The sequence below is a fragment of the Cnephaeus nilssonii genome (genome assembly GCF_951640355.1).
Source record: "Cnephaeus nilssonii genome assembly, chromosome: X".
NCBI lineage: Eukaryota > Metazoa > Chordata > Mammalia > Chiroptera > Vespertilionidae > Cnephaeus > Cnephaeus nilssonii.
In genome coordinates, this window is record NC_137071.1 from 45,794,638 (window position 1) to 45,821,935 (window position 27,298).

At 43.6% G+C, this 27,298-nt stretch overlaps 1 protein-coding gene and 1 pseudogene across 2 annotated transcripts in view; one reads left to right on the forward strand and one right to left on the reverse strand.

Annotated features, from left to right (window-relative positions):
* Positions 1 to 728: 728 nt before the first annotated feature.
* STARD8 (StAR related lipid transfer domain containing 8) overlaps positions 729 to 27,298 on the forward strand; it is an 83,667-nt gene continuing 57,097 nt past the window's right edge. Inside the window, exons 1-2 of the mRNA XM_079765062.1 lie at positions 729 to 806; positions 23,515 to 23,548. Of these exons, the coding sequence (XP_079621188.1) occupies positions 762 to 806; positions 23,515 to 23,548 (79 nt within the window). The 5' untranslated portion in view covers positions 729 to 761. The remainder of the gene's footprint in view (positions 807 to 23,514; positions 23,549 to 27,298) is intronic.
* Positions 9,065 to 17,245, reverse strand: LOC307096001 (ribosome production factor 1-like; annotated as a pseudogene). The gene is made up of 3 exons: positions 17,215 to 17,245; positions 9,650 to 10,243; positions 9,065 to 9,445 (listed from the first exon to the last, which is right to left on the reverse strand). The product of its transcript is annotated as a ribosome production factor 1-like (transcript).

Consider the following 27,298-nt stretch of genomic DNA (forward strand, 5'->3'; position numbering starts at 1 on the left):
TTCTCATTATATAGCCAGGAAAGCTGAGGCCCAGAAAGGAAGGGGAATCCTGGAGGTGCCAAAGTAAATTGTGATTCCTGACTTTAGTGCAGGGCTGGAGAATGACCCCTTAACCCAGGGCCCAGAACTTCCAGTTTGAGAAGGTTTCCTAAGGCTACAGCTTTTCCCCATCCACCAACTGCCTTCACATCTACCTGGGGCTCTCCTCCCTGGGCCTTTTCCTTGGCACTTTTTTTCACAGCCCCTGTGTGGTCTTGGTTGTAACCAGAGTCCCCCAAGGAGAACTGGTGTATCACTGGGTAGGAGAAAAGCAAGCTTGCATGCCTGAATGCAGGTGTTGGGACTGGCTGGTGAGCACGCAGGCGGGCTGGACATTCCAAGCTTGGAAACTGTAATGTTCAGGGAATTTCAGTTGTCATTGCTGTCCAGTCCCAGCCAACTGGTTAACAGTGCCCAGTTTGAATCAGTGACCCGCCTCCTGGTCCCTCCTCCTTAGCTATCCTCTTCTCTCCCTCCTTTCTTTCCTCCCTCCCTCCCTCAGCCAGCCCTCTGGGAGGCGCTTGGAGTGGAGGCAAACTGAGCTCAGGATAGCCGCTGCTCTCCACTTCTCTCCCCTCTCTGTGCAGTGCTAGCTGATGGAGCACTGGGTCAGGGCTGACTCTCACCAAACCCCTGGTCCCCTGTAGCCTAGTCCCCAGAGAGGGAGAGGCCTGTTCCCAGCAGAACTCTACCGGGGCCCTGCCAGCTTCCCGCGCCCCACCATGCCTCTGCTGGATGTTTTCTGGGCTTGTTTCAGGAAAGTGATGGTAAGTGGCTTCCCAGCCCCAGCCCACGCACTGCTCTGGGGAGAAGGAGGCAGTTGGGGACAACTGCATGCTGGCTGGAAGGCAGATGGGCTTCTGAGACTACCTTGGCACTAGAAAGACTTGGGTTCAAGTCTCACCATTGTCATTTAACCAGCTCTGTGATCTTCTGCAGCTTTCCCAGGAAAATGAGTAAGCTAGCTGGCTCTTTTTCATAAAACTTGTCTTTTTGCTTCCCTGGCCTTACCACTTAAGGCAACATTATTAACCTCTTTGAGTCCCCCACCCCCAGTTTCCTCAGTTTTAAAATGAAGACAATAGCAATACCAACTTTATAGGGTGAAGAGATTGGTGTTATTATTGGTATATTAAATGTTTACAAATATAAGCGGTAATGTGTGTAAGGTTCCTAATGTGATGACTGGTATGTGGCATCCATAATGGTAACTATTATGATTATGATTATTACTAATTTGCATCAACATTTATCAAGCACCTTCTCTGTGTTTGGCACCATAGGAGTTACCTAAAGGCACAAAGGGACATAACTTCTGTCCAAAGAGAAGGTAGGAAAAGTGACAAATATTTATCAAGCATCTACTATATGCCAGACTCTATGCTAGATAGTCAGTTAAATATTTGCTGAGTACTGCTATATCCTGGACTCAGGGAGTACAAGGAGCACATCAGGACCCACAGGCTGTGTAGGGCATGATTTCTGCTCTCAAGAACCAAGGAACTGATATTTATTTAGTATCCTCTATGTACCAGACATAGGCACTTTTTTTCTCTCCATTTTTGGGGATTGGTTCTTTAAAATGATTTTTTCATTAAAATAATTGTATCGCCCTGGCTTAGTTGGTTGGAGCATCATCCCATACACCAAAAGGTGGTGGGTTTGATTCCTGGTCAAGGCACAGAGGTTTTGAGTTTGAACCCCGGTTGGGGCATGTGGAAGAGGCAACCGATCTATGTTTCTCTCTCGTATCTCTTTTCTCTCTCTCTCTCTCTCTCTCTCTCTCTCTCTCTCTCTCTCTCTCCCCTCTCCCTTTCTCTAAAATCAATTAAAAATTAAAAAAATAGTTGCATCTTCTTACTGAGACAACTTTGAAAATAGAGAACTAGAGGGGAAAAAAAGAACTACCATCATTATTTTCAATACCCAAGAAAATTACTATTAACATTTTAGTGTATTTCTTTCCAGTTTTTTTTTTCATCCACAGTTCTTTCTTCATCTTTCAAAGCTGTGATTCTCCACTATGCATATATTACACTGAGTGGCTAGATTATTATGATCTCTGAACGCATAATAATCTGGCCATTCAGTATATATATATTGGAGGCCTGGTGCATGAATTCATGCATGGGTGGGGTCCGGCCAGCCTGGCCAGGGGGAGGGGACATGGGTGGTTGGCCGGCCTGCCTACTGGTTGAACTCTTGGTCAAAGGGACAATTTGCATATTAGCCATTTATTATATAGGATATCCACTGAGTGGCCAGATTATTATGTGTTCAGAGATCATAATAATCTGGCCACTCAGTGTATTTTGAAGGCAAATTTTAATTTTAAACATTATAAAATAGACATAATGAATGTATTAAACTACAGAGTAGACTTTGGACAAGGAGCAATACTGGGAAGTGATAAAATGAAAAAAAACATTTTTTTGTATTCTGTAACTCATTTTATTATCAGAAGCTTCATTACCAGAAATAGAATTGCTAGAAGACTGGATGGGGAGAACAACGATTATTTGGGGCCCTCTATATGCCACACACTGTGCTAAATGATCTGTGTGTGCCATTTCATTTTACCTCACACAACAATCCTATGACAGGTTAGGAAACTGAGTCATGAGAGTCCCAGACACATCCCAGAAGAGTAGGAATTTGAACCCAAATCTTTCATAATTCGGCTTAACCACACATCCACTTGTCATGACAAGGGTTTATTGAGAATCAGTTGTTTCCCACCGAAATTTTCTTTTTCTTTATATGTATATTTATTGTAGACAGAATTAGAGATATCTCCCATTTTCCCCTCTTTACTTCTTTCCACCCAGCCTCTACCCCCCCACCTCTAGGTCTTCACCACCCTATTGCCCATGTCCATGGGCTATGCACATAAGTATATAAATTCTTTGGTTTATCTCTCCTCATCCGCCCACCCCTACATCGAGGTATGTCATTCTGTCCCATGCCTCCATGCTTCGGGTCTTATTTTGTTGGCCAATTTATTTTGTTCATTAGATTCCACAAATAAGTGAGATCATGTGATATTTGTCTTTCTCAGATTGGCTTATTTCACTTAGCATAATAGTCTCCTGGTTCATCCATGTTGCCCTAAAGGGTAAGCGATCCCTCTTTTTTATAGATGCATAGTATTCCATTGTGTAAATGTCCCACAGCTTTTGTATCCATTCATCTACTGATGGGCACTTGGGCTGTTTCCAAATCTTAGCTATTGTAAATAACGCTGACATAAATAAAGGGGTTCATATATTTTCTGATTGGTGTTTCAGGGTTTATAGGATATATTCCCAGAAGTGGGATTGCTGGGTCAAAAGGCAGTTCCATTTTTAATTTTTTGAGGAAACTCCATACTGTTTTCCATAGTGGCTGCACCAATCTGTATTCCCACCAACAGTGTACTAGGGTTCCCTTTTCTCCACATCCTCGCCAGCACTTGTTATTTGTTAACTTAATTTATTGATGGTAACCATTCTGACAGGTGTGAGCTGATATCTCAATGTGGTTTTAATTTGCATCTCTCTGATGATTAGTGGTTTTGAGCATTTTTTATATGTCTCTTGGTGATTTGTATGTCCTCTTTGGAGAAGTATCTATTTAGGTCTTTTGCTCATTTTTTAATTGGATTGCTTGTCTTCCTCTTGTTGAGTTGTATGAGCTCCTTATATATTTTGGAGATTAACTCCTTATCAGATGTATCATTGGCAAATATGTTCTCCCATACAGTGGGTGCCCTTTTCATTTTGATGGTGGTTTCTTTTGCTGTGCAAAAGCTATTTTGATGTAGTCCCATTTGTTTATTTTTTCTTTGGTTCTCTTGCCCTAGGAGATGTATCAGCAAAAAGTCTGCTAGATTTTACTGCCTATGTTTTCTTCTGGGATTTTTATGGTTTCCTGGCTTACATTTGAATCCTTTATCCATTTTCAGTTTATTCTTGTGTATGGTGTAAGTTGGTGGTCTAGTTTCATCTTTTTGCATGTGTCTGTTCAGTTTTCCCAGCACCATTTCTTGAAGAGACTATCTTTACTCCATTGTATGCTCTTGCCTTCTTTGTTAAATATTAATTGACCATAATGGTGTGGGTCAATTTCTGGTGTCTCTGTTCTATTCCATTGGTCTATATGCCTGTTCTCGTGCCAGTACCAGGCTGTTTTGATTACATATGTTATTTTTATTCTGATTTGAAATTCCTTTAGCTAAAATTTCCCCTAAGGCATATTTTAAAGTTTGTGTAATATGTCATCAAGTTAATTTGCTGCAATTCAGTTAATCATTGCCTTAATATTTTAAAATTAATTTTTATTTTTTTAATCATGGTTTTGAATAATATTACAGTAAACATCATTTGAGTCCTTTTTTTGTAGTGATTCCCAAAGATTGAATTTCTAAGCTAAAAGGGTATGACCAATTTTTTATGGCCCTGGATATGATTACCAAATGGTTTTATCAAGAAGGTCTCACTGGCAGTGAATGAGCTCCAAGGCTATGGTTATCTGTCCTTCAGAGGGCCAGCTGATAGCTCTCAGGCAGTAAGACCAGTGGGCAGCTGCTAAACATGCCTCCAGACAGAAGGGGAAGTCAAGCCATCAAACATTTGCTGGCTGGACAGTGGCTGAGCATTTGGGGTCAGTGCTGCTCCTCTGCTCCCTTCCAAGATAATCTATGATTTGGGAGGTGCCAACTTGGTAACTGAAAGCCTTTGAGGTCTATAAGGTAGAAAGGATGATGCTCCAAGTGAGGACTAAACAATGATCCCACCAATTTATTAATTGTGGTGGTAATCTTCACCGCAAACCATTGTTTTCCTGCATTTATAGGTGGAGAAAGGACCTTAGGAGCTACTGAGAAATGTTTACAAGGTCACTCAGGTATGACTGATAGAGTTGGGGTCTGAACTTCTAAGTCCACACTTTTCTTGACACTGTATGGCTTTTTACATTTCAACCTAGTAGGAAGACCTTCAAACAACTAGCTTGACTATGAGAGGATGAATGTAAGTCTGGTACCTTTGGAAGTAAAGATCACTTCCAGCGGAAAGGACTTGGAAAGGTTTCATAAGAGGTCACATTTGGACTGAGACTGAGGCTTGAAGTAAGAGAAGAATTTGTCGGTCCAAAAAGGAGAAAGGCATTCCAGGCATGCCTGGCAGAGGGAACTTCGTGAGCAAGAGTCTGGAGGCAGTCAAGTGGTGGTGGGTTGGGGAAAGGGCTGGTTTCATGATGTGCCTCAAGTGCAGGGTTTGAGGGGAGAAAAGCTAGAGAGGGGGAGCCAGGGGCTGCCTCCCATAGGGTTTGGAATTGATTCATGGGTTTGTGATCCTAACCTAGAGGGGGTCCCAAATGAGATTTTCACTAATCTGCAGCAAAATGAGAGAAAAGTGGAGATAATGTAGTGCAGTATGGGGTTCAAATGATCTTTCTTTAATGAAATAGGAGTAAGAGATTTTTAAAATTCTCTGATCTAAGAAAAATGAAAATATTTGTGACTTCTGACTGTTCCCCTATTTAATTATTTAAACACTAGAGGCCTGGTGCATGAAATTCGTGCGTGGGTACAGTCCTTAGGCCTGGACTGTGATCAGAGCCATCTTCCCCAGCTGCCCACAGCCAGCCTCACCCCCCGCTGCCACCCACCCCCCATTCCCCTTTTGCCATTGGGTGATCGGTGCCTGACGGCCAGGGGAAGGGACTGAGAGGTCAGCTGTTCCTGCCTGCTCACTGGCCCCACCCCTGCCACGGGTTGCCCTCTATGTGTGGGGCGACCGGCAGGGCAGGGGTCTTGACCTGGCACCACCTGCATCCCCCACCACCCACCTCTGGTTCCCCATTCGCCATCAGGTGATCAGAGCCTGCTGGCTGGGGAAAGGGACTGAGAGATGGTCAGTGCACCTCATAGTGACTGGTCCAGTGGTCGTTCTGGTCATTCCACCTTTAGGGTCAATTTGCATATTACCCTTTTATTATATAGAAATAGAGGCCTGGTGCACGGGTGGGGACCAACTGGCCTGCCCTGATGGGGGCCCTGTATCCGGGTGGGGGTCTCCGCTGGGGGGCGGGGCCAGCCGGGGTGAGGGGCCGCAAGCAGTTTGCAGGCTGGCCACACCTCCATCAAGGTGGGGGTCCCCACTGGGGGGCGAGGCCGGCCTGGGCAAGGGGCCACGGTGTTCTGGTCTCTGGTCATTCCGGTCGTGATGGCATTGCAGTCGCTGAAATTTTATATATATATATAGATTGTCTTCCCCATCCATGAAATTCCAAAGTCTGGAGACTGTTGTATTAGGGGCCAGGGAAATTTTAATAAAGTATGGATATAATTAAATGGATGGTTCTAAGAAAAGTGTTCTAGCAGTCTCAGGTAGCGACAATGTGGAAGGGCCCACATGGTGATATGGAGTCCAGTAAGGTAGCTACGATGGCAGTGAGGATGGGTATGGAGGATATGAGAGATAGGTCTAATGATAAGGATAGGGCAAAGGGAAAGTGAAAGTGCTTGAGAGGTTTGATGCTCGAATGGCACTACCACCACTCTGGCCAACCATTTTGGGTTCTTGACATAGATTTAAATCCCTTTATGCTCATTACCCCAATCTTTTTAGACTCCCAGAAAACATTCCCAGCCCGTGCTAACCTCTTAGAAATTGTTGGGGTAAGAAAACCCCAAGAAAGGCCAGGGACCTCTAGCCCAGGTTCTAGACACTAGCACTCACGCACACATTCACTCATGTGTATATACACAAACAGAATGTACACATATGTTTGTGCACACTCTCAGCTACACATACACATGCCATTCAAGCGTGCATACACAGCCACATAGAGACAAACACATGCAAATGCACATGCACACATAGTGCACAGCCATAAGCATGTAAACCCACATACAAATGCCTGTATGCACATACAGAAGTAGGCACACTTGCACACTAACACATGCCTTCCCATGTACAAGCACAGCATGCAGACACACATGGACCCAGGAACATACACAAAATTATGTAGACATACAGAAGCATGCACCCAGTGTAAAGACATATGTACATGCACATGTACACACAGGGCTGTGGCAGATGCCAATCAACACTTGGTTAGATCTCAGGGAAAGGAGGCAGCCTGCCAGACCACCACACACACTTGAAATTTGTGTTTCCTTTTCCAATGCCACTGCTTTGAGGCCCCAGTCAGATAGGCAGGCCTTCTGGGCTTGTGAGCCCAGTTGAGGCATGGGCTGCTCTGAGTTCCCTTCCCTCTCTGAGCCAGGCCCCCTTGTGAGCAATTGCATGGCAAAGAGGGTCATGGCTGTGTCAGAGTCTGCCATAGCTGAAAGGGACCTTTTAGATAATCTAATTCAACCTTCTTGGAGTTCTGATGGGGAAACTGAGGCCCTGGCATCCCACACCATATGGAGCTCTCCCTCAGCTGGGAAGCCATGAGGAGTGGAGAAACAGAGAAACTTGGGTTTGAATTCCACATCCCTACCCCCACTCAACACCCCCCCCCCACACACACACACTAGCTGTGTGCCTTTGAGCAAGTCCTCTCAGTTTCCTACTCTGTAAAATCAATGCCTGCCTCACAGAGATGTCACAAGGATTTGGGGAAGTTGTCTTTAAAGTAACTGGCATGAAGTGGGTGGTCAACACACATGACTTGTTAGAAGCAGATTTCTGAACTGTACACAGAGCACCAGAGCAAATAACAAGGATTATTCCATATTTGGAAACTCCAGGGTTAAGGTCTCAGGTCATATCTGCTCTTTTGCTACAGCCTCCACCCCCAGCTCTCTACTCTGGACCTGCCTGAGTCTAGGATGAGAAGCGATCAATTTGGGAGCTGAAGGATGACACCTTAGAAGCCAAGGATACTGGAAGGTGGCAAGAAGTCAAGCTAGGGCCCAGGACTGCTTTGAGCTGCATTGAGGTTTAGAGGCAGCCAAGGGACAAGATGCTTGGGTGTGAGATGAACCCAGTATAAATAGTTCCATATGTGTCTGATGTGTCTTCCCTGGAGATCTGTAGGCCCAGAAGTTATCTCTGGTCACTCAGAACAACTAAGCACACATATCAGTGTCCCCATCCCATCCTCACACTTTCACACATACACACACATAACTGTTTATTTGATGTGTCCTTTTTTCCTCTTCCAGCACCTAGTATGGTGTTATGTATATAGCAAGTAACCAGAACATGGATCCTCTCTCATGTTACTCTCTTGTATCAAATGGGCATATCATTTCCTGGAGAGGACTGGCCTAGGAGGTAGAGAATCTGGCTAGAGATCCATCTCAGCCATGACTTCTGGGTGACTTTGAGAGAGCAATACTAGCTGCTGGCCTTCAGTTCTTTTCTCTTATAAGGTAAGTAAATAGTCACACAATATCAAAGATGGAAAGGCCTGTAGAAGTCATCTGTTCTTCCCTCCAAACTACTGATGAGGAAACTGAAGCTCAAGCAGGGAGGGGATGTGCTCAAGGCCATACAGGGGGTCAGGACACAACTGGATCTATACATGGTCTATGTAATAGACTGTAATCTCCCCTTATTCTGTGGCAAAATCTAAACATAACCTGTCTCTGGTAGTATCTAACAGCAATCACAGGCAGGGCATCTAGACAGATGCCACACACACACACATGCATACATCTACATACATGGTAATAATGCTGTCTCACCTACCCATAGGGCTTCTATGGGAGGCAAAGCAAATCATGGGCAGTAAAGTCCCTGATAAACAAGGAAGCCTTATAGAGGTTAGTTTCCCAATCATGGTCCAACAAGGGACACTATGCTTTTCCTGAGTCATTGTCCTCACATACTTAAAAAAAAAACACCTCTCACCAAAATGAGTTTTATTTGTATTTACTATAGAAACAGTGATTGGTGATTCATAGCACTTGGTAATTTGTCTAGACACAAAAGGTGTATGAAATAAATAAATGCCACTTTGAAGAGTCTTCTGTCACAAATTTAATATAGGCCTGCTCAGCCAAATCTAATACTATTCCTTCAGTACTTTATAAATGGAATTTTCTTCTACTTGTATCTATTTCTGGGGGCTTATGGACCCATTCATATTTTCCATATTTAGAATCAAAAGTTCCTTTCTGAAAAGATCTTAATTTTAAGGTAAAACAGTGCCCAAATCCTTGAATTTCCACTTTCTTTTCACTCTTCAATATGTATCTATGAAATCTGAGGAAGATATAATCCCATTGATTGTGGTATGTGGCATCCTTCCTTCTGATAAATTGAGAATCATGGGGAAAGAGAGATGCAAACACCCATCCAACTGAATGATCCAGCCGTTTTGTAAAATTATTCAGAATTATTTTAGGTATGTGTTCTGTGGGGTCCTTGCCTCTTCTCTTAGTTCCTTTTTTTAAAAAAAATATATTTTATTGATTTTTTTACAGAGAGGAAGGGAGAGAGATAGAAAGTTAGAAACATTGATCAGCTGCCTCCTGCACACCCCCTACTGGGTATGTGCCCACAACCAAGGTACATGCCCTTGACCAGAATCGAACCTGGGACCCTTGAGTCCGCAGGCCGATGCTCTATCCACTGAGTCAAACTAGTCAGGGCTCTAAATTTCTTTATACAGATGAAAACTGCTCATTTGGTCCATTTGGCAAGTGACTAAGAATTGATCCACTTGGTGTTTTACGATCTTCATTAATATTGATCAGACCTGTGAAATCTCCTGAGATGCACTGTGGGATATTTTTTTTCAGAGCCAGTCTTCTGTAACAAACATGTGAGTTTGGTATAACTGTGGAGAACTGTTCACAGAGTCGTACTATTCTCCCATGAGGTCTAGCTGATGTTGTAATGACAACCTTGGGAGAAGTTGCAGTTAGAAGCAAGTTCATCTGTAGCTTCATTATAAGCCACCTCTTCATCATTAAGGGTCTACTGTGGTTTCATCATATACTCACGGGTTGTTGATTTTCTTGGGTATAGGCATTGGTGGAGCCTTATTACCAAGAGCCTCACTCTCTTTTTAAAGTTTTTTTTTTTCTTAACTGCCAACTTTTCTTTCTGCTGTGGATGTTTTCACCACATGAACATTACGTGTCACCACTGTTTATTCTTAATCTCCAAAATGCTGAAGCCTGGAGGAAAGGCAGAGGCTTTCAGGAGTTGGAACCCACTTTCTGTTGCCCCATCCTCAATGACTGCAGCCTCCTGAGGTTCTTAGGTAGCACCTTTGCATTTTTTTCTGCTGCTGCCAGCGTTCTCTTTGGTGTTTGCTCCTTGGAGTCTGTATGGAAAACTGGTCTCACACACTTAGTCACACATCTGAGTGCATATGTATATGAGGGCTCTTCTGTATTCACCCAAGGACACATTCTCAAGTATCCTCTCCTATTCATGAGCTCCCACAGTGTGCATGGGACTTTCAGGTGGCTGCCTGGGCACCTGTTCACATGGGTGTGTGCTTTTACACCCCCTCCACAGGCTCATCTTCATGCACATACATATGCTCATATAAATACATGTCTTCAAGTGCAGTTGTTCACACCCTGGGCCCTCACTGTCCCAGACCAGCTTGTAGATTCCCAGTCTTTGCCTGGAATCAGCATGGCAGGATATAAGGTGAGAATGTGACAATGACTGGTGATTCAGCAGTTCTGCTCCCAGTTCGCAGGACGTCTCTACTTTTCCAGATCTTTGCCCTTGTCATCCCAAGCAAGATCAATTTGCCACATGCAGTGCATATTTGCTGTAGGAGGCGCAGGAGGGAGTGTAGAGACTTTAGAAGAGCATATGAATGCATAGAAACTCTTAAATACTTCTGAATACCATTCCCACATTCCATGTAGACATCCTCTTTACCAAGTGGATGGCCAGCCACTGTTGCATACCTCCAATGATGTGGAGCTCACCACCTATTCAGATAGCTTGTTTCATCTTAGGATACTACCACAGGTACCTTAACCAGCCTGAGTTTGGGTGTGTATATCTGAGACTTGTACAAAGGGCCACCTCTCAATTACTGGGTCCAAAGAAAGGAGTTTTGACATAGACTCTCAAGTCATGGCAAAACCACTTAGCAAGAGTAGCATAGGGCTATATACCCCAAAGAAGGAGGTTTCACCCCCAGAACCCCTCTCTGCGGTTCCACAGCCCAATCAAATAATGTGTCAGTTGAGTGTTGGGTACTGGCTCCCGACATGTGTAAAATATCCGCACTGGGGCTTGTTCCTGTGTGGCTAATTATAAATCATATAGATGCTGACATATGCTATGTATCTGTGAAGCACAGGTCCATGAGCTGAGGGGAAAGAATAGGCCATTGGCATAGATGGACTTAAAGAGAGCTGTGAGTTCATTTCTGGGCGATCTAGGAAGCTTTCTCAGTAGTTTCCCGGTTCAGAACAGAAGGCAGCTTGGTGTGGCATAAAGAGCATTGAACAAGGAGTCAGACTGACCTGGATGTAATGTCCACCTTTGCCACATCTAGGCTGAGTAGTCTTGAGCAAGCCACCTCTCTTCAGTGGATAAAACTCAGAGGATTTGCCACTACTACAAGCCTGGCACATGATAGATGGGCAATCGGAATGGAATATGGAGGGATGATCCATAAAGGAAAGAAGGGAAAGTTCTTCAAGGAAGAGTGAAATTAGAGATAGGAGAGGGAGGAGGCACAGAGTCAGGAGACTTGCCCTGGATGTAAGCATTGAGTGTGAATGGTCATGGGAGAAGGGGCCAAAATGAGATACTTGCAAATTTGTGTGTGGGAGCTCGAACTTGGTGTTCATGCAGTGAAAAGACCAGGAACCCCTAGAGTAAGAAGACATGACGTCAATCCCTTTACATATGAGCCACAACTTGCTAGCTGTGTGCCTTTGAGGAAATTACTTCATCCTCCGAGCTTTAGTTTCTTCTCTGCAAAATGGAGCTAATAATAGCACCCAGCTCATAGATTGTTATGAGGCTTAAGTGAGTTCAGATGTATAAACAGCTTAGAAAAGTACCTGGCCTGCAAGCATTAAGCATTGTTATTATTTATATACTGAGCAATATGGATTCAGGCCCTACTATATGGCAGGCTCTGGGCAGATCTATAATGGTTAGCAAAATTGTTGTAGGTCCCTACCCATGGAGCTTTCTGTCTAGTAGATTAAACATGAGAGTTCTTCCTCATTCACAACCCCCAAGTACTCTGTAGGTGGGTATGACTAATTTATTCTAGAAAATGTCAGGTATGAAACTTTCTGATTAGTTAACAATTGTAATCTCTCTAGCACCAGTGTGTGGCAATCCCACCTGGTTGACAAGGTAAAGGGATGGCAATACTGGGGTCCAGTGTACTTCCTGCATCAGCACAGCCTGGGTATGGGTATGGGGAGTTCACTCCTAATGCTTGCCCCCCTTCCCCAGTTGTCCATCTCAGCAAAATGGGTGTAGTTTGCTCAAGAGTCATCTGAGATTGGACAATGTTTGTTTTGAGCAGTGGGAGAGATGGGGATGAGCCCTGGGTAGGTAAGATGGGAAGTAGGGAGCAAAGCTTTGACTCTGAAATGTATTGGACACAAATTCTTTTTTAAAAAATATATAATTCACTATATATCTTTTTTTATTGTTTGGGTTTTTCTTCCATGATTATGTATCTATAATTTATTTTTTATATTTGTTGATTATAAATAACTAATTGTATAGAGAAACAAAATAGAAAGACATAAAATAATAAAAATGCTAAGATACTTTCTATTTATATAATTCTTTATGCTTATAAAATATTTATCTTATTCATTTAACTTTTCACACAGTTTTTACTTTAAAATGTCCTTACAACAAATGTCTACACAAAAACTTGTACATGAATGATCAGAGCATCATTATTCATTATAGTAGAAAAGTAGGAAAAACCCAGATGAGTGGATAAACAAAAGGGGTATATATAAGCAATGGAATATTATTCAGCTATAAAGAGGAATGAAGTAATGATACATGCTACAACATGGGTGAACCCTGGAAACATGCCAAGTGAAAAAAGCCAGTTACAAAATACCACATATTGCATGATTCCACTTATATTAAATTTCTAAAATAGTCAAATTTCTGGAGACAGAAAGTAGAGGTTGCCTGAGAATTGGGTAGGTTGGGAGGAAATTAGGGGTTACTGCTAACGGACATTGCCTTTCTTTTTGAGATAATGCAAAATGTGTTAAAATTGTGATGGTGGTTACACATTCTATGAATATACTAAAAATCATTGAATTTTACACTTTCAGTGGGCCATTTGTCTGATATTTGAATTAAATCTCAATAAAGCTATTTTTAAAAATATGCCTACATTGTTTTCCCCAGAACCCACCAGCTAAATTTCCAGGCACTTCATTTTTTTTCTTTATTGATTAAGGTATTACATATGTGTCCTTATCACCCCATTCCCTCCCCACCCCCTCACTCATGCCCTCATCCCCCTGGTATCTATGTTTATTGGTTATTCTTATATGCATGCATACAAGTCCTTTGGTTGATCTCTACCCATTACCACACCCTCCCCTGCCTTCCCTCTGAGGTTTGACGGTCTGATCGATGCTTCTCTGTCTCTGGATCTGTTTTTGTTCATCAGTTTATGTTGTTCATTATATTCCACAAATGAGTGAGATCATGTGATACTTTTCTTTCTCCAACTGACTTATTTTGCTTAGCATAATGTTCTCCAGGTCCATCCATGCTGTTGCAAATGGTAGGAGTTCCTTCCTTTTTACAGCAGCATAGTATTCCATTGTGTAGATGTACCACAGTTTTTTAATCCACTCATCTGAGGCTGTTTCCAAATCTTAGCTATTGTAAATTGTGCTGCTATGAACATAGGGGTGCATATATCCTTTCTGATAGGTGTTTCTAGTTTCTTGGGATATATTCTTAGAAGTGGGATTACTGGGTCAAATGAGAGTTCCATTTTTAGATTTTTGAGGAAACTCCATACTGTTCTCCACAGTGGCTGCACCAGTCTGTATTCCCACCAGCAGTACATGAGGGTTTGTTTTTCTCTGCATCCTTGCCAGCACTTGTCATTTGTTGATTTGTTGATGATAGCCATTCTGACAGGTGTGAGATGGTACCTCATTGTCGTTTTGATTTGCATTTCTCAGATGATTAGTGACTTTAAGCATGTTTTCAAATGTCTCTTGGCCTTTTGTATGTCCTCTTTTGAAAAATATCTATTTAGGTCCATTGTCCATTTTTTGACTGGGCTTTTTATCTTCCTTTGTTAAGTTGTATGAGTTCCCTGTAAATTTTGGAAAGTAAACCCTTACCGGTGATAACATTGACAAATATGTTCTTCCGTGCAGTGGGCTTTCTTGTTGTTTTGTTGATGGTTTCTTTTGCTGTGCAGAAGCCTTTTATTTTGATGTAGTCCCATTTGTTTATTTACTCTTTAGTTTCCATTGCCCTAGGAGCTGTATTGGTGAAGATATTGCTTTGGCATATGTCTGAGATTTTGCTGCCTGTGGATTCCTCTAATATTTTTATGGTTTCCTGTCTTACATTTAAGTCCTTTATCCATTTTGAGTTTATTTTTGTGTATGGTGTAAGTTGGTGGTCTAGTTTCATTTGTTTGTACATATCTGTCCAATTTCCCAGCACCATTTATTGAAGAGACTGTCTTAACTCCTTTGTATGCTCTTGCCTCCTTTGTCAAATATTAATTGAACATAGTGGTTTGGGTCGATTTCTGGGTTCTCTATTCTATTCCATTGTTCTATATGTTGGACACAAATTCTTACTTTGAGTTCAGCTTCTTTGGTGCCAAAAGAAATATCAGGGGGGTTTCTGGGTATGGGTGGGTTGAAAGACCATACCTGACAATATGGCTTGTGGAAAAGGCTGCAGATCGGTATTGCTAGGTTTGTTCCCCCCCTCTCCCCAAATCACTAGAGAAAGTTAGAACTAATATTAGCTAACATTCATAGAGCACATACTATGTGGCAGGCACTATTCCAAGCCCTTGGCATATATTAACTTATTTCACTATCACAATAACTCACCAAAGCAAGTGCTATTATTTTTGTCATCCTCATTTTAGTGAAACACAGAAAAGTTCAGTAATTTATCCAAAGTCATAGAGCTCTTAAATGATAAACTTGGAATTTTAAACCCAGGTAATCTAGGTCTGAAGTCCATGTTATATCCACTATGTTTATGTAATCTGTGCCTCAGTTTCTCTACCTATAAAATGAGGGCGTTAGATTGGTTTCTCTCTCAGAGTCCTTCGGGCTCTGGCACTCTCATTATTATTATTTTTTACTTCTTAAAATTGGATTTATTTGGGGTGACAAAAGTTAATAAAATTATATAGGTTTTAGGTGTACAATTCAATAATATATCATCTGCATATTGTAGTGTGTGTTCACCACCTCAAGTCAAGTCTCCTTTCATCATCATTTATATTCCCTTTACCTTCTTATACCTCCTCCCATCCCCCTTTCCCTCTGGAAATTACCATTCTGTTCTCTGTGTCTATGAGTTTTGTATTTTTTGTTTATTCCCGTCACCTTTTTCACCCAGCCCCACAATGCCCCTGCCCTCTGACACCTGTCAGTCTGTTCTCTGTATCTATGAGTCTGTTTCTATTTTGTTTCTTAGTTTATTTTGTTCATTAGATTCCAAATATAAGTGAGATCATGTGATACTTGTATTTATATGACTGGCTTATTTCGCTTAGCATAATGCTCTCCAGCTCTATCCATGCAGTTCCAAAGGGTAAGATTTCCTTTTTTTTTTTTTACAGCTGTACAGTATTCCATTGTGTAAATGTATCACAGCTGTTTTATCCACTCATCTACTGATGGGCACTTGGGCTTCTTCCAAATCTTGGTTTTTGTAAATAACTCTGCAATGATCATAGGATGCATATATTCTTTTAAATAAGTGTTTCAAGTTTCTTTGGAAATATTCCCAGAAGTGGAATCATTAGATCATAAGGCAGTTCCATTTTTAATTTTTTGAGGTAACTCCACACTCTTTCACACAGTGGCTGTACCCATCTGCATTCCCACTAACAATTCATAAGGTTTCCCTTTTCTCCACATCCTTGCCAATACTTGTTGTTTATTGATGGTAGACATTCTGACATGTGTCATGTGATATGATATCTCATTGTAGTTTTAATTTTAATTTCTCTGATGGTTAGTGACTTTGAGTATCTCTTCATATGTCTATTGGCCATCTGTATGTCCTCTTTGGAGAAGTGTCTATTCAGGTCCTTTGTCTATTTTAAAATTGGATTGTTTGTTTTTTTGGTGTTGACTTTCATATAAGTTCTTTATACGTTTGGGATATTAACTCCTTATCAGATATATCTTTGGTGAATATGTTCTCCCATACACTGGGTTGTCTTTTCATTTTGTTGATGGTTTCCTTTGCTGTCTGGCACTCTCATTATATTTCATATATACTTCTCTAAACTTCCAGGCCGAGTGAAAAAAAAAACTGCTCCCAAATGTCAGTGATTTCCACTCAAATTCCCTGGGGAGGAGAGGGAAGCCTAGGTCATGGAAATGAGCCTGCACTGGAGGCCAGTCCTCCCAGTGGCCCCTAGGTCCTGAGAACAGCTGGAGGTTTGGGAAATTCTGGGAGCCAGGTCCAGGACCTGGTCTGCATTTCCAAGTCACCAGTAACAATAATAAGGAGCAGCAGTTCACTCCATCTGGGTTGGGATGTGGGGTGAGAGGTTTCACAATGGGGTAGGGGAGTGGAGTTCTTTGACCCCACCTCTGAGCTTCTGTGGCTGTAGGCTGTCACCAGGGATCTTAGAGTCCAATTGCACCTGTAGTTCAAAGGCTGAGACTGCCAAGGGGCAGAGGAAAGGAAGTCCTGCACTTGGAAACAGGGCTTGAGGCCCTAGAAATGGGCGTGGGCTGACTTTCTATGGCCTTCCCTTTACCCTGGGCTGGATCACCCTGGGAACTTGAGAGAAGAATGTGATATAATATCATGCAGTAGCTGTTGGAAATAGGACACTAATGTGCTAGCCCAGCTTAGGCCTCTTCTTTCTCTTAGCCTCAGTTTCCTTATCAACAACATGGGCAGAAGATTTCCTACTTTATAATTGATTGCAATAATGATATATTTGGGAAGGACCTGCCACTTGCAGGTGCTCAGCAAATCCGGGTTCAATTTGAGGAAAGTTGATTGGCTGCCCTACCTGATCCTGGGCCCATGGCTTGTACCCTCATTGTCCTTGTCTATAACATAAGAGAAATTGTACTTTCCTGGGAAGAGCCTAAAATTGGGAACATCCTATGCAAGTGAAAGACAGTAGGAAACACTGATATTAGGACCTGGAGGCTAAGAAAGTGGGTGGTTTAGGTAATTCACAACTCCTCCTATCCTCACACCTGGTTTAACTAGTTCAGAGTCTGGAAAAGAGACTCCATTCCACCATGGAACCACTGCATCTCTCCCCTCCAGTCCCTTCCTGCATTCACCCTGTATAAGGCCCCTCTCCTGGAAGGACTCCCAAGCTTTGGGCAGGAAGGAGAGTCCCTGTTGACTAGTGGGAAAGTCAAATCTTTGGGATATGACATTCCTGAGATTATCCAGAGAACCTCTGGGGGGTTGTAGCTGCTAGCTCATTCTTCCTGGCCCAGCTCTTGCTTGCTGTGGAAGCGGGGAGGACAGTAAAAAGCGGGGCGGGGTGGTGGGGATGTTAGAAACTAGACCTGGAGAAGCCCTGTGGGTCAGGTGAGGAAATGAGGAGTGGGGAAGATGGAAAAGAGGCCCTGCCAGGACTGGCAGGAGGAAATTAAGGTGAAAAGAGTCCAAGGCAGCAGGGATTTCTGTCACAGGGTTATAAAATGATATGCAGATCAACATTTTTGAGGCTGTAGGTCAGGCACTCTTTTGGGGGTGAGTGAGTGGGTGTTAGACCACAGTAGTCCTGGTGGGTAGGCAAGGGGAGTCAGGCCTTCTGAGAGGCCCCTAACTCCAAACTAGTAGGGATAACTCATACCCTCAGAGAGGAAATAAAGGGGAGATATACTGTCTGGGGATTTCTCAAAAAGGTGATCCTAGACCCTGAGTTCTAGAAGACATTTCTTCCATTGCCATTTCCTGGCCTGGATTGTTCCTCATCCTCTTGTGATAGAAGGGTAAGATTTGTCAGAGACCCACCTATCAATATAGGCAACAAGTCTGAAGCCCAGCAAAGAATTGGTCAAAGTCACATGGTCAGGCCAAATGCCTGTGTTGATCATTTTTACTCTGAGCCAGGTCTCCTCCGTCCTTTCCAGGGAAGAGATTGGCATCTTTCAGGGCTGTAGCACCCCACTCCCAATAGACATCACAGCCTGAACAGTAATGCATGATCCCAGGCCACTGGGATGGAATTTAAAAGTGGCTCCATGGCACTAATACTCTAATTTAGGACCTGGTGGTACACTCAATCTAGCCCCAGTTCATACACCACTCTCCACATACCCAGCTGTCTCTACCCAGGACTCTGAGTACCTCTGAGGACCCAGCCTTTATCTACACCTGTGTTCAGTCCAATACAGCCCCTATTCTAGGCCTACCCTGTAGGAATTGGCTGAGTGCATAGAGCACACACATACACTCATGCACACACAAGTGGCCAAACTCACTGCACCCCTTCCCAGTGGAGAGACCCCAAGAGACAGAAAAGTTAGCTCCTGAGGAGTCTGGGGAGCCTGGTTCCCACAGTGGCCATAGTCTGTGTTGGCAGAACACAGACTCAGCCTGGGGATGGTGAGAACTCACTCTGGAGGAAGGGAGGGTGCTGTGAATAGGGCTCTGTATGGCTCAGCTGAGAGGGCTGGGGGAGGCTGGAATGTGAAGAACGTGCTCTCATGACTGGCCTCAGGCTTGGGCCTGTGGCATAGAGCCGGCCAGGAACTGTGGGGAAGCAGAGAAACCAGACAAAGAAAGGACAAAAAATGTCTTTAGGCTTGCCCTCAACAAGATGAGGGCTGGTCATAAAGCCCACAGGTTTAGCAGAGAGGATAGCTGAGAACTCCATAGTCTGGACAAAGCCTGTCAGTAGCATTTGCAGCTTGTCTCCAAGCCACCCCTCTCAGACCTCCCAGCTTCTTCTGCAGCAACCAGCTTCTGCCCCATCCCCCTTTTGTCTCTTTCTCTTTTCCATTCTTTCAACATGATTACCTTAATCTCTCAAAAACTCCTGATCTGTCTTTTTATGTCTGGCCACTCTACCTGCCACTAGACTGCAAGCTTCTCAAGGGCAGGGACCATATCTGCTTCTGAGCAACTTTGCATTTGCAGGTCGACCATAGCACCTACTGGGCAATTTTGAGCAGGTGCTCCACAGACCCCTCAAATCCAACAGGTCCAAATGAGATTCATTACAAGAGAAAGACCCCCTGCCCCCAACCACACCTTTTCATCTATTCCTTACATCAGTTAACAGCCCCATCATCCATCCTAGTTGCCCAGGTTATGAAGTGTGAATTCATCCTTGACTCCTCTCTATCCTCCCACATTCTATCATTGGCTTTGGGTCTAATGTATAAATAGTTCATATCTTGGTTCCCTCCTTTCTATCCCACAGGCCACTGGCCTGATCTGCTCTGGTGTCCCTATCTCTAGTTTTGTCTAACTTCCCCCACTCCCATTCCTAATCTATTCTTTACTCAACATATAGAGTGACATTCTATAAATCTGACTATGTCAATCCCCTGTTTAGACTTCTTCAATGGCTCCCCAATGGGCTCACCATAAAGTTCAAGTTTCTTCATGTGACTTAGAAGGTTCTTCACAATCTGACCCCCATGTACTGCTCCAGACTTATTTCTCACTCTCTCTTTGGCACTCTGCTCTCCAGCCAGACTATATATAGTTCCTCAAACCACATGCTTCCACATCTCCTTGCCCTTTGCTATGCTCTTCCTTCTGCCTGCCATATTCTTTGCCTCTTTGTCTGCCTCATTACTATTCATCCTTTGAGACCTGTTCTAAATGCTGCTTTCTTCCCAAATGTCCTCATGACAATGTACTTGCACTCTCAGCAACTAATTACTCCCTCTGCTCAGTTCCACAAGGCTTCATACTTTCCAACAGCACTCACATGCAACTGTGATGATTTGTGCACGTGCCCTACAACCGTCCCCCCAACTTGGCTATGAATTCCTCAAAGGCAGGGAACATGCCAGGTATAGTTGAATCTCTGAGTACCCAGGACAGGGCTTGGCCATGAGGAGTCTCATAATGAGTGAATGAATGGAAATACTGTCACCACTAATCCTGGTCTTCTTCCAGAATGGCTGTCTACAAGCAGAAAACAAAAAGAGATTTTACTTGGTAGCAGAACTTTCTGGTACAAAAGTGCATGCCTCATTTTTTCCTGTAAGTCTCTGAGCTACCAAAATAGTGCCAGGATCAGGGTCCAAAGTAGAGTGGGACTCATAGTTCTGGCCCAGTCCTGGTTATTCTGACTGCAGAGAGAAAAAAATAGGATAACATAAAATTGGCAGCCTCATAGGCCTAAATTAGTGTAAGCTCGGTTCTGACATTTACTAACTATGTGACCTTGGGTAAGTCATTTCACTTCCTCTGGGCCTTGTTTTTTTTTCTCATGTGTCACATGATGATAATAAAGCCTACCATGCAGATTATTGTAACAGTTGAACAAGGTCACTTATTTGTATCCTGTAAATTTAAAACCAAGTTAGCTCCTGAACTATCTTTAATTCTGTTATACGTATGATAGGTTGAGGCAGGGTTGAAGAGAAGGGAATTTAATATGAATAGGACCTCAGAACAGTCTGTCCCTCCTGTCAATTCTTCCCCTAATTTCCTAGAATTGTCACATTTAGGACTCCCTTCATCTTTTCTTTTTACTAGCCTTTGTCCACTAGTGAGAATTATATTGACTTGCTGAATCCTAAATAGGTGTAATTTGTAGCTTTGTAGGGAAATTTCATATTTGCCTCTTTTGATTGGTCTTACTCCTCTTTTGACACTTACCTCATTCCAGAATTTTTTATTTCCTTCACACTAACATCCCTCAAGGGCCTTGTCAATGAACATGGGGTGGGAGTTGCCTCCTATCTCTGCTCTCTCCTGTGGCCAATTGTGGGTTGAAGATTCACCAGGTTGTCTGGTGGTCTACCAGGATGGGTCTGACCTTTAGTCATTTTAGGGTGCTCTAAATCTCCAAGGATTAGAGATCATTGTTGCCTGCACCTGGTATAGTAATCATTGTTCAGAGGATAAGAGAGATGAAAAATACTGTGGCAAACTCTTTTCTGATAACCTTTGTTTGGTTTAGAGGCTGGCTGCACAAAAGCAGAAGAGGCAAGAAGATCTTCTATCTATAAGGGAAACCCTTTTTCCTTTCCTTCTTAACTATTGAATTAACATTTCTACCACTATTTTTTTAGACAAAGCCACTGAAATTGCTTATCTAACTATTGCAAAAGCCTCCTAAAAGATCCCCCTGCTTTCATTCTCATTCCACAATCCATTCCCCACACAGCAGCCAGAATGATCATTTTAACGCAGAAATCACATCTTGTTGTTCTCCAGCTCTACACCCTCCAATGGCTACCTACTGTTATTTTAATCAAAGCCAAAATCCTCACCTTGGCCTCAAAGCCTTGCATAATTTGGTTCCCACTGTTCTCTTCAACTGCTGCCTGAAATCTTCTGTACTCAGATTGTCAGATTGCTGGCTCCTTCTTATCATTCAGGCCTCTGCTCAAAGTTTATCTCCTCTGACCACCATTTCTAAAGTAAAGCATTCCTTTTATTCCTCCTGCCCTGTCACTCTCTAACTTATCCTGTATATTTATGTCTATGTCTATGTCTATGTCTATGTCTATGTCTATGTCTATATCTATATCTATATCTATATCTATATCTATATCTATATCTATATCTATATCTATATCTATATCTATATCTACATCTACATCTACATCTATATTTATCTATATCTATAAAAGGCTAAGCGACTGTCCGACCATCGGACCGGTAGCTATGACATACAATGACCACCAGGGGGGAAAATGCTCTGACCGGTAGCTATGACATGCACTGACCACCAGGGGGCAGACACTCAAAGCAGGAGCTGCTGAGCTGTGGTGACTTGGCAGTGGCAGTTCTCCAGTGATGCACCACGGAACTAGAGGGGAGAGAGTCTGATTCCAGGGTGTGTCACCTGAGAACCACCCCCTTGCAATCCGGGACCCCTCTGGGGATGTCGGAGAGCTAGTTTCAGCCAGATCCCCACAGGCCAGGCCAAGGGACCCCACCTGCCAGAGGGACCCTGCTCACTCCACAGATGCCCTTTGAGCTGCAGCACCGCCCCAGGTGCAGCTGGCTAGGGAGGGACCGCAGGAGGTTGGCTCAAGGGCATGTTGGGCCTGCCTTGCCCAGTCCCACCCTGCTGGCCACCTTCTAATTAATTTCCTTTCACTGTATATGAATCCATGCACTGGGGCACTAATATATATATACATTTATTAATTTCATAGAGGAAGGGAGAAGGATAGAGAGATAGAGACATTGATGATGAGAGAGAATCATTGATCAGCTGCCTCCTGCATGCCCCACACTGGGGATAGAGCCTGCAATGCAATCCGGGCATGTGCTATGACCAGGAATTGAACTATGACCTCCTGGTTCATAGGTTGACACTCAACCACTGAGCCATGCTGGCCGGGGCTTCATCCTGTTTTTTAAAGTTTATCCTTCTTGGTTCTTAGTGATGTCAGAAATTCCTTATTTATTTATTGGTTTCCCTGTTTATTGTTTGTCCCTCCTCCACAAGGACAGGGACCTTACCTGCCTAGATCACTGCTATATCCTTAACATCTAGCACAGTGCTTTGAAGGCCATTGGCACTCTATAACATTTATTGAATGAATGAATTTATAATGTGCTTTATCATTTTAAAAAGTGCTTTCAGGTACATTAATTTCTCACAAAACCTGTGAGGTCAGTATTATTACTATCCTAGTATTGTGGATTCAGAAACTGAAACTCAAGAGGGATTGTGTATCCAATGACACATAATCAATAAGTAGAGGAAAGTGGCCCTGTACTTGGGCTTGCCAATTCTAAATACTACTCTTTCTACCAATACACTTTGCTATACCAAGGATGGTATGTGTCAAGTCAATGCTAACTGCTCCTTTGATAATCCTTATTTTCAGACTTTGGAACAGTACTATGAACTGTGAAGATTGTCTCCAATCCCCTGACTTGGGGCTGCTTCCTATGTGATGAGAGTGAACCAGAGGAGTCAGCCAGTGGAGTAGGAGAAAGTATTATGGTGTGGGCAGCCAGGAGTCTGGGTTTCTAGGTTCCATTTTGCTCCACTCATACATCATTTCCTTTTCTGTGGGCCTTAGTGTAGCTTTCTGTAAAATGGGGAGATTGAACTTGCTGCCTGCAAAGATCCCTTCTAGTTCTGACTTGCATGGATATCTGCAATGCTTTGATTTCTTCTCTGTTTCTTTTACAGTGCTTCCCGATGCAGCAGGGGAGGAAGAATGCTGGTAAGTGTGTGAGGTGGGGCTCACAAGTGGCATGCAATGGGACTTAGTTTCTCAGTGCTCCTAATGAGCTGGCTGATTAGTTAGGTTCCTGGGCAGTACAGCCAATAGCCTAGGTGTAAAATCTGGAGACATCCTCTCTGTCTCCCTCCAGTGGGCATTTCCTGGACTACTCAGGCCTGGCCTTTTGGAGGTGAGTGAGCATGCAGAGCTTCTTCATTTCTCAGATGGAGGGTTTTCTCTGGTTAGGGAGCCAAGGAAGGATTTCTCTGAAGAGCTACCAGCAAGTGGCAGCCACACATATGCTTCCCTTGTTCTCAGAGTCCTTTTGTCCACTAGGACGTATATTAGAGTTGGGAGGTATGCTGGGAAAGGGAACAGGTAAGTGGAGGGTGAAGGAAAGAGACTTGACATTTAAGTCAGTGTCTTTGGTATTTCAACCATTTGATTTATCTGGAAGATTACCAAGAAGTTTAGTTAGGACTTGGGGCATATATGTAGCCTTGAGGGGAAAAAATTCCCTCCTTTTTCTCTCTAACAAGTTTCTTTTAGCCTGACTGCTTAACTGCCTGACTGCCTATCTGCCTTCTGCCTCTGGTATCCTACTTGGGTGTGGACAAGTGGGTGTCATTCTGAGAGCAACTCCCTTTTGTTGAGGGGGACACAGTCATCTAGGGGAAGATGACTGCTTTGGGGAAGAAGAGAAAGAATGATACTGGCCAGGAATGCATTTATTGCCAGAGCCTGAACTGGCATCATCCTGGCTTTGCTGAAGTCATCTAGGTCATCCTCCTTGCTCCATACCTACTTCAGCCATTCCCATTGTCTCCAATTAATCAGGATGAGCTTGTGACTTGAGTGAGCATGGCTTCTAGGTGGCAATAAGGATTGGGGACTTGTGTGGAACAGAAAAACACCAATTAACAAGTGACATGCTAAGGACCCGTGTTTGAAGTCCTGAAGACTTCCCCAAGTAGTTGCAGTTGGTTTGGGCACAGTCTTACTAGGAGGCAGAGAGGGCATCTGGTAACCTCCTAAGGACTTTTCCACCTTAAGACGTTGAGTTCTTGGGTGGTGGCTGCTAAAAAGGACGAAGAGCCAGCAGGATGAGGTATTTATTAGCATTGCCATGACAACAGATGAGAAGCAGGAACACTGCTTTGATCAGCACACAGCATACATCTGCTTCTCCACCCCACTCCCCAGCCTCCACCCCCACCCCCGCCTCCTCCCTCTTCATACCAGGGCTTCTTGCTGAGTACAGTTCCTGCTTTGCAACAGAGACTTGTGGAGGCACAAGATCTGTGGCCTGCCCATACTTGGGGAAGGATGAACTTCTCCATTTGAGAGACACCAGCTGCAAAGGCTAAAAGGGAACCCCTCAGGCCCTGAAATAGTGACCTCCTCCTCCAGACAAATGCATTTGCAGCTGCCAAGTTGCCTCATTAGAATATCTCTGCCAGGCTAAGTCGCCAGTGCTGAATCCTGGAAGGTGGGCACCAGGCGATTGAGTGGTCTATGGCTTCCAGAGGACAGAGGAATGTGGTTTAATGTGGGGCCAAGCAGAAAAGGTTGCCACTTACAGAGCTGAGCTGAGACTGGTTGTGCTAATTCTTCAGGTTAAAGTTTGAAAATGTCTATTTAAGGGCAAAAGTGAACACTGGTTCAGGCTGATCCGAGGACAGTCTGGCACAAATTATGAGATTTGTGGATGTGGCTATGGAAGGGAGTGAGGGAAGGCAGAGAGAGAGAGAGAGAGAGAGAGAGAGAGAAGAATGAGAGAAAGAGAGAGAGAGAGAGAGAGAGAGAGAGAGAGAGAGAGAGAGATATCAAGGTGAGAGAGACATATCGATTGGTTGCATCCTGCACACACCGGGACCCAGGCTGGGGATCGAATCTGTAACTCAGGTATGTGCCCTTGACCAGGCATTGAACCCATGACCCTTCGGTGTGTGAGCCGACACTCTAACTGATTGGCAACACTGGACAGGGCTCAATGACTTCTTGACTTCCAAACCTCACACTTTTGCTTAACCCATTATCTCCCCTTCCTAGCAACTGCAGAAGTGAGGAGGCTGCTGACGTTCCTTCCCCCTTCCTTGCACTAAATTTTCCCTGAGGCTTCTTGCTTCCAGAAGTAATGCAAAACACAAAGTTCCTTTTGTTGTCTGGAGCCATTCAGGGCTTCTCTCTAGGCTCCTGATGAGGCAACCTGGAGGGTGGGGGGCGGGTAATAGTTGGCTTGTAACAAGAGGTCTGGGTCCCCAACCAAACTGGCTCCAGCCTGGCCGCAGGCTTGGCTTCAGTACCAGACTCCATCCATAAGCTACCCCAAACCCCTCCCTCTGTCTCTGAGGGGACATGGAGACAAGTTTAAAAAGAGAGAAAATATAAAAATAAATACATTTATTTAAGTTGTTATTGGGCATCACTTCCAAGATTCAGGAGGGCAGTAGACTGAAATGCTGAGCCGATGAAAATCACCAGAATAATAATTCAGTTGATTTTCTTTCTTTTGAAAATGATTAAACAATTCTTGTAACTAATTCTTGACAGATCTGGTCAATTAGCATTTGCTATTGTATGAAGAACATTTGCAGGGCATAACTTATCTATCATTTGACAGTTATTTTACATGGCAAGTTGGAATAGTAGAAAGATCTAGTTGGTTAGGGGGATATCTGGAATTGATTATCATTTGAGATAGGAAATATTTCAACCATGGTCTATAGTGAATTCCGCCAAGACAAAAACAGTGGGCTGTGAATTGAAAATTCTAAGATCTAGTCCCAGATTTGACATTAACTTATGTGACCTTCAGTTAGTTGTCTCCCTTCTCTGGGCCTCAGTTTCCTTGTCTGAAAAATGAGGTTAAACTAGAAGGTCCCAAGGTCTTCTGCACTCTGACTCTAAGTCATCCTCCACTGCACCCCCTTACCCCCACCATGCCAGAGTCAGACTGAAAGGAAGGAGAGGCAGGGATAAGGTCAGTGCAAAGGCCAATTGCAAGATGTTCTTTGGGATGGGTGAAAGATTTCTAGATCTGTGGAGGAGTGTAACAGCTTTTTTTGGAGGAGTGTAACAGCTTTTTTTTGTTTGTTTGTTTTTTGTTTTTGTGGTCAAAAGGCGCTTGGAAGCCCAGGTTCCTGGTGCAGTAATGCAAAACACAAAGTCAGGCGCCGGCTTACAAACGCAGATCACATCGGGCAAATGTTCTGAGACAGTCTCATTGGCCATTTTCACAGCCTGGGCCAATCCAGAAGATCAGAGCAAGGGCTGCCTGGCATGGGATGTCTACGCAGGTACTCAGGAAGGAATGGAAGTTGCAGGTGGAATGACAGGTCTAGAAAGGACCTGGGAAGTGCTATCAGACACTTCAACCACAAGATCTAACAGATACTTCACACTCAACACTAAAGATCATAATTCTTTATCATTCTTCTGGAAAACTTCTTCTCCAAGACTCTCTTTCTTGGCTAATGCATTATCATCCACCCAGTCACTCAAGCAAGAATCATGAGAATCACCTGGATTCCTTCATCTCTCATTTGCTGCCATCCAGTCACCAAATCATGCCCATGAAACTTCTCTGCAATGTTTCCTAAATCTGCCCTTCTTTTCCACCAACACTACCATAGCCCTCCATCTCAGTCCTTAGCAGCTCTGGCATGGATGTTTGCTACGTCTTCCAAGCTGGTCTTCCTGCCATCATGCCCTCCCTTCCAGTCCTCCTCCCATATTGCTGCCAGAGTT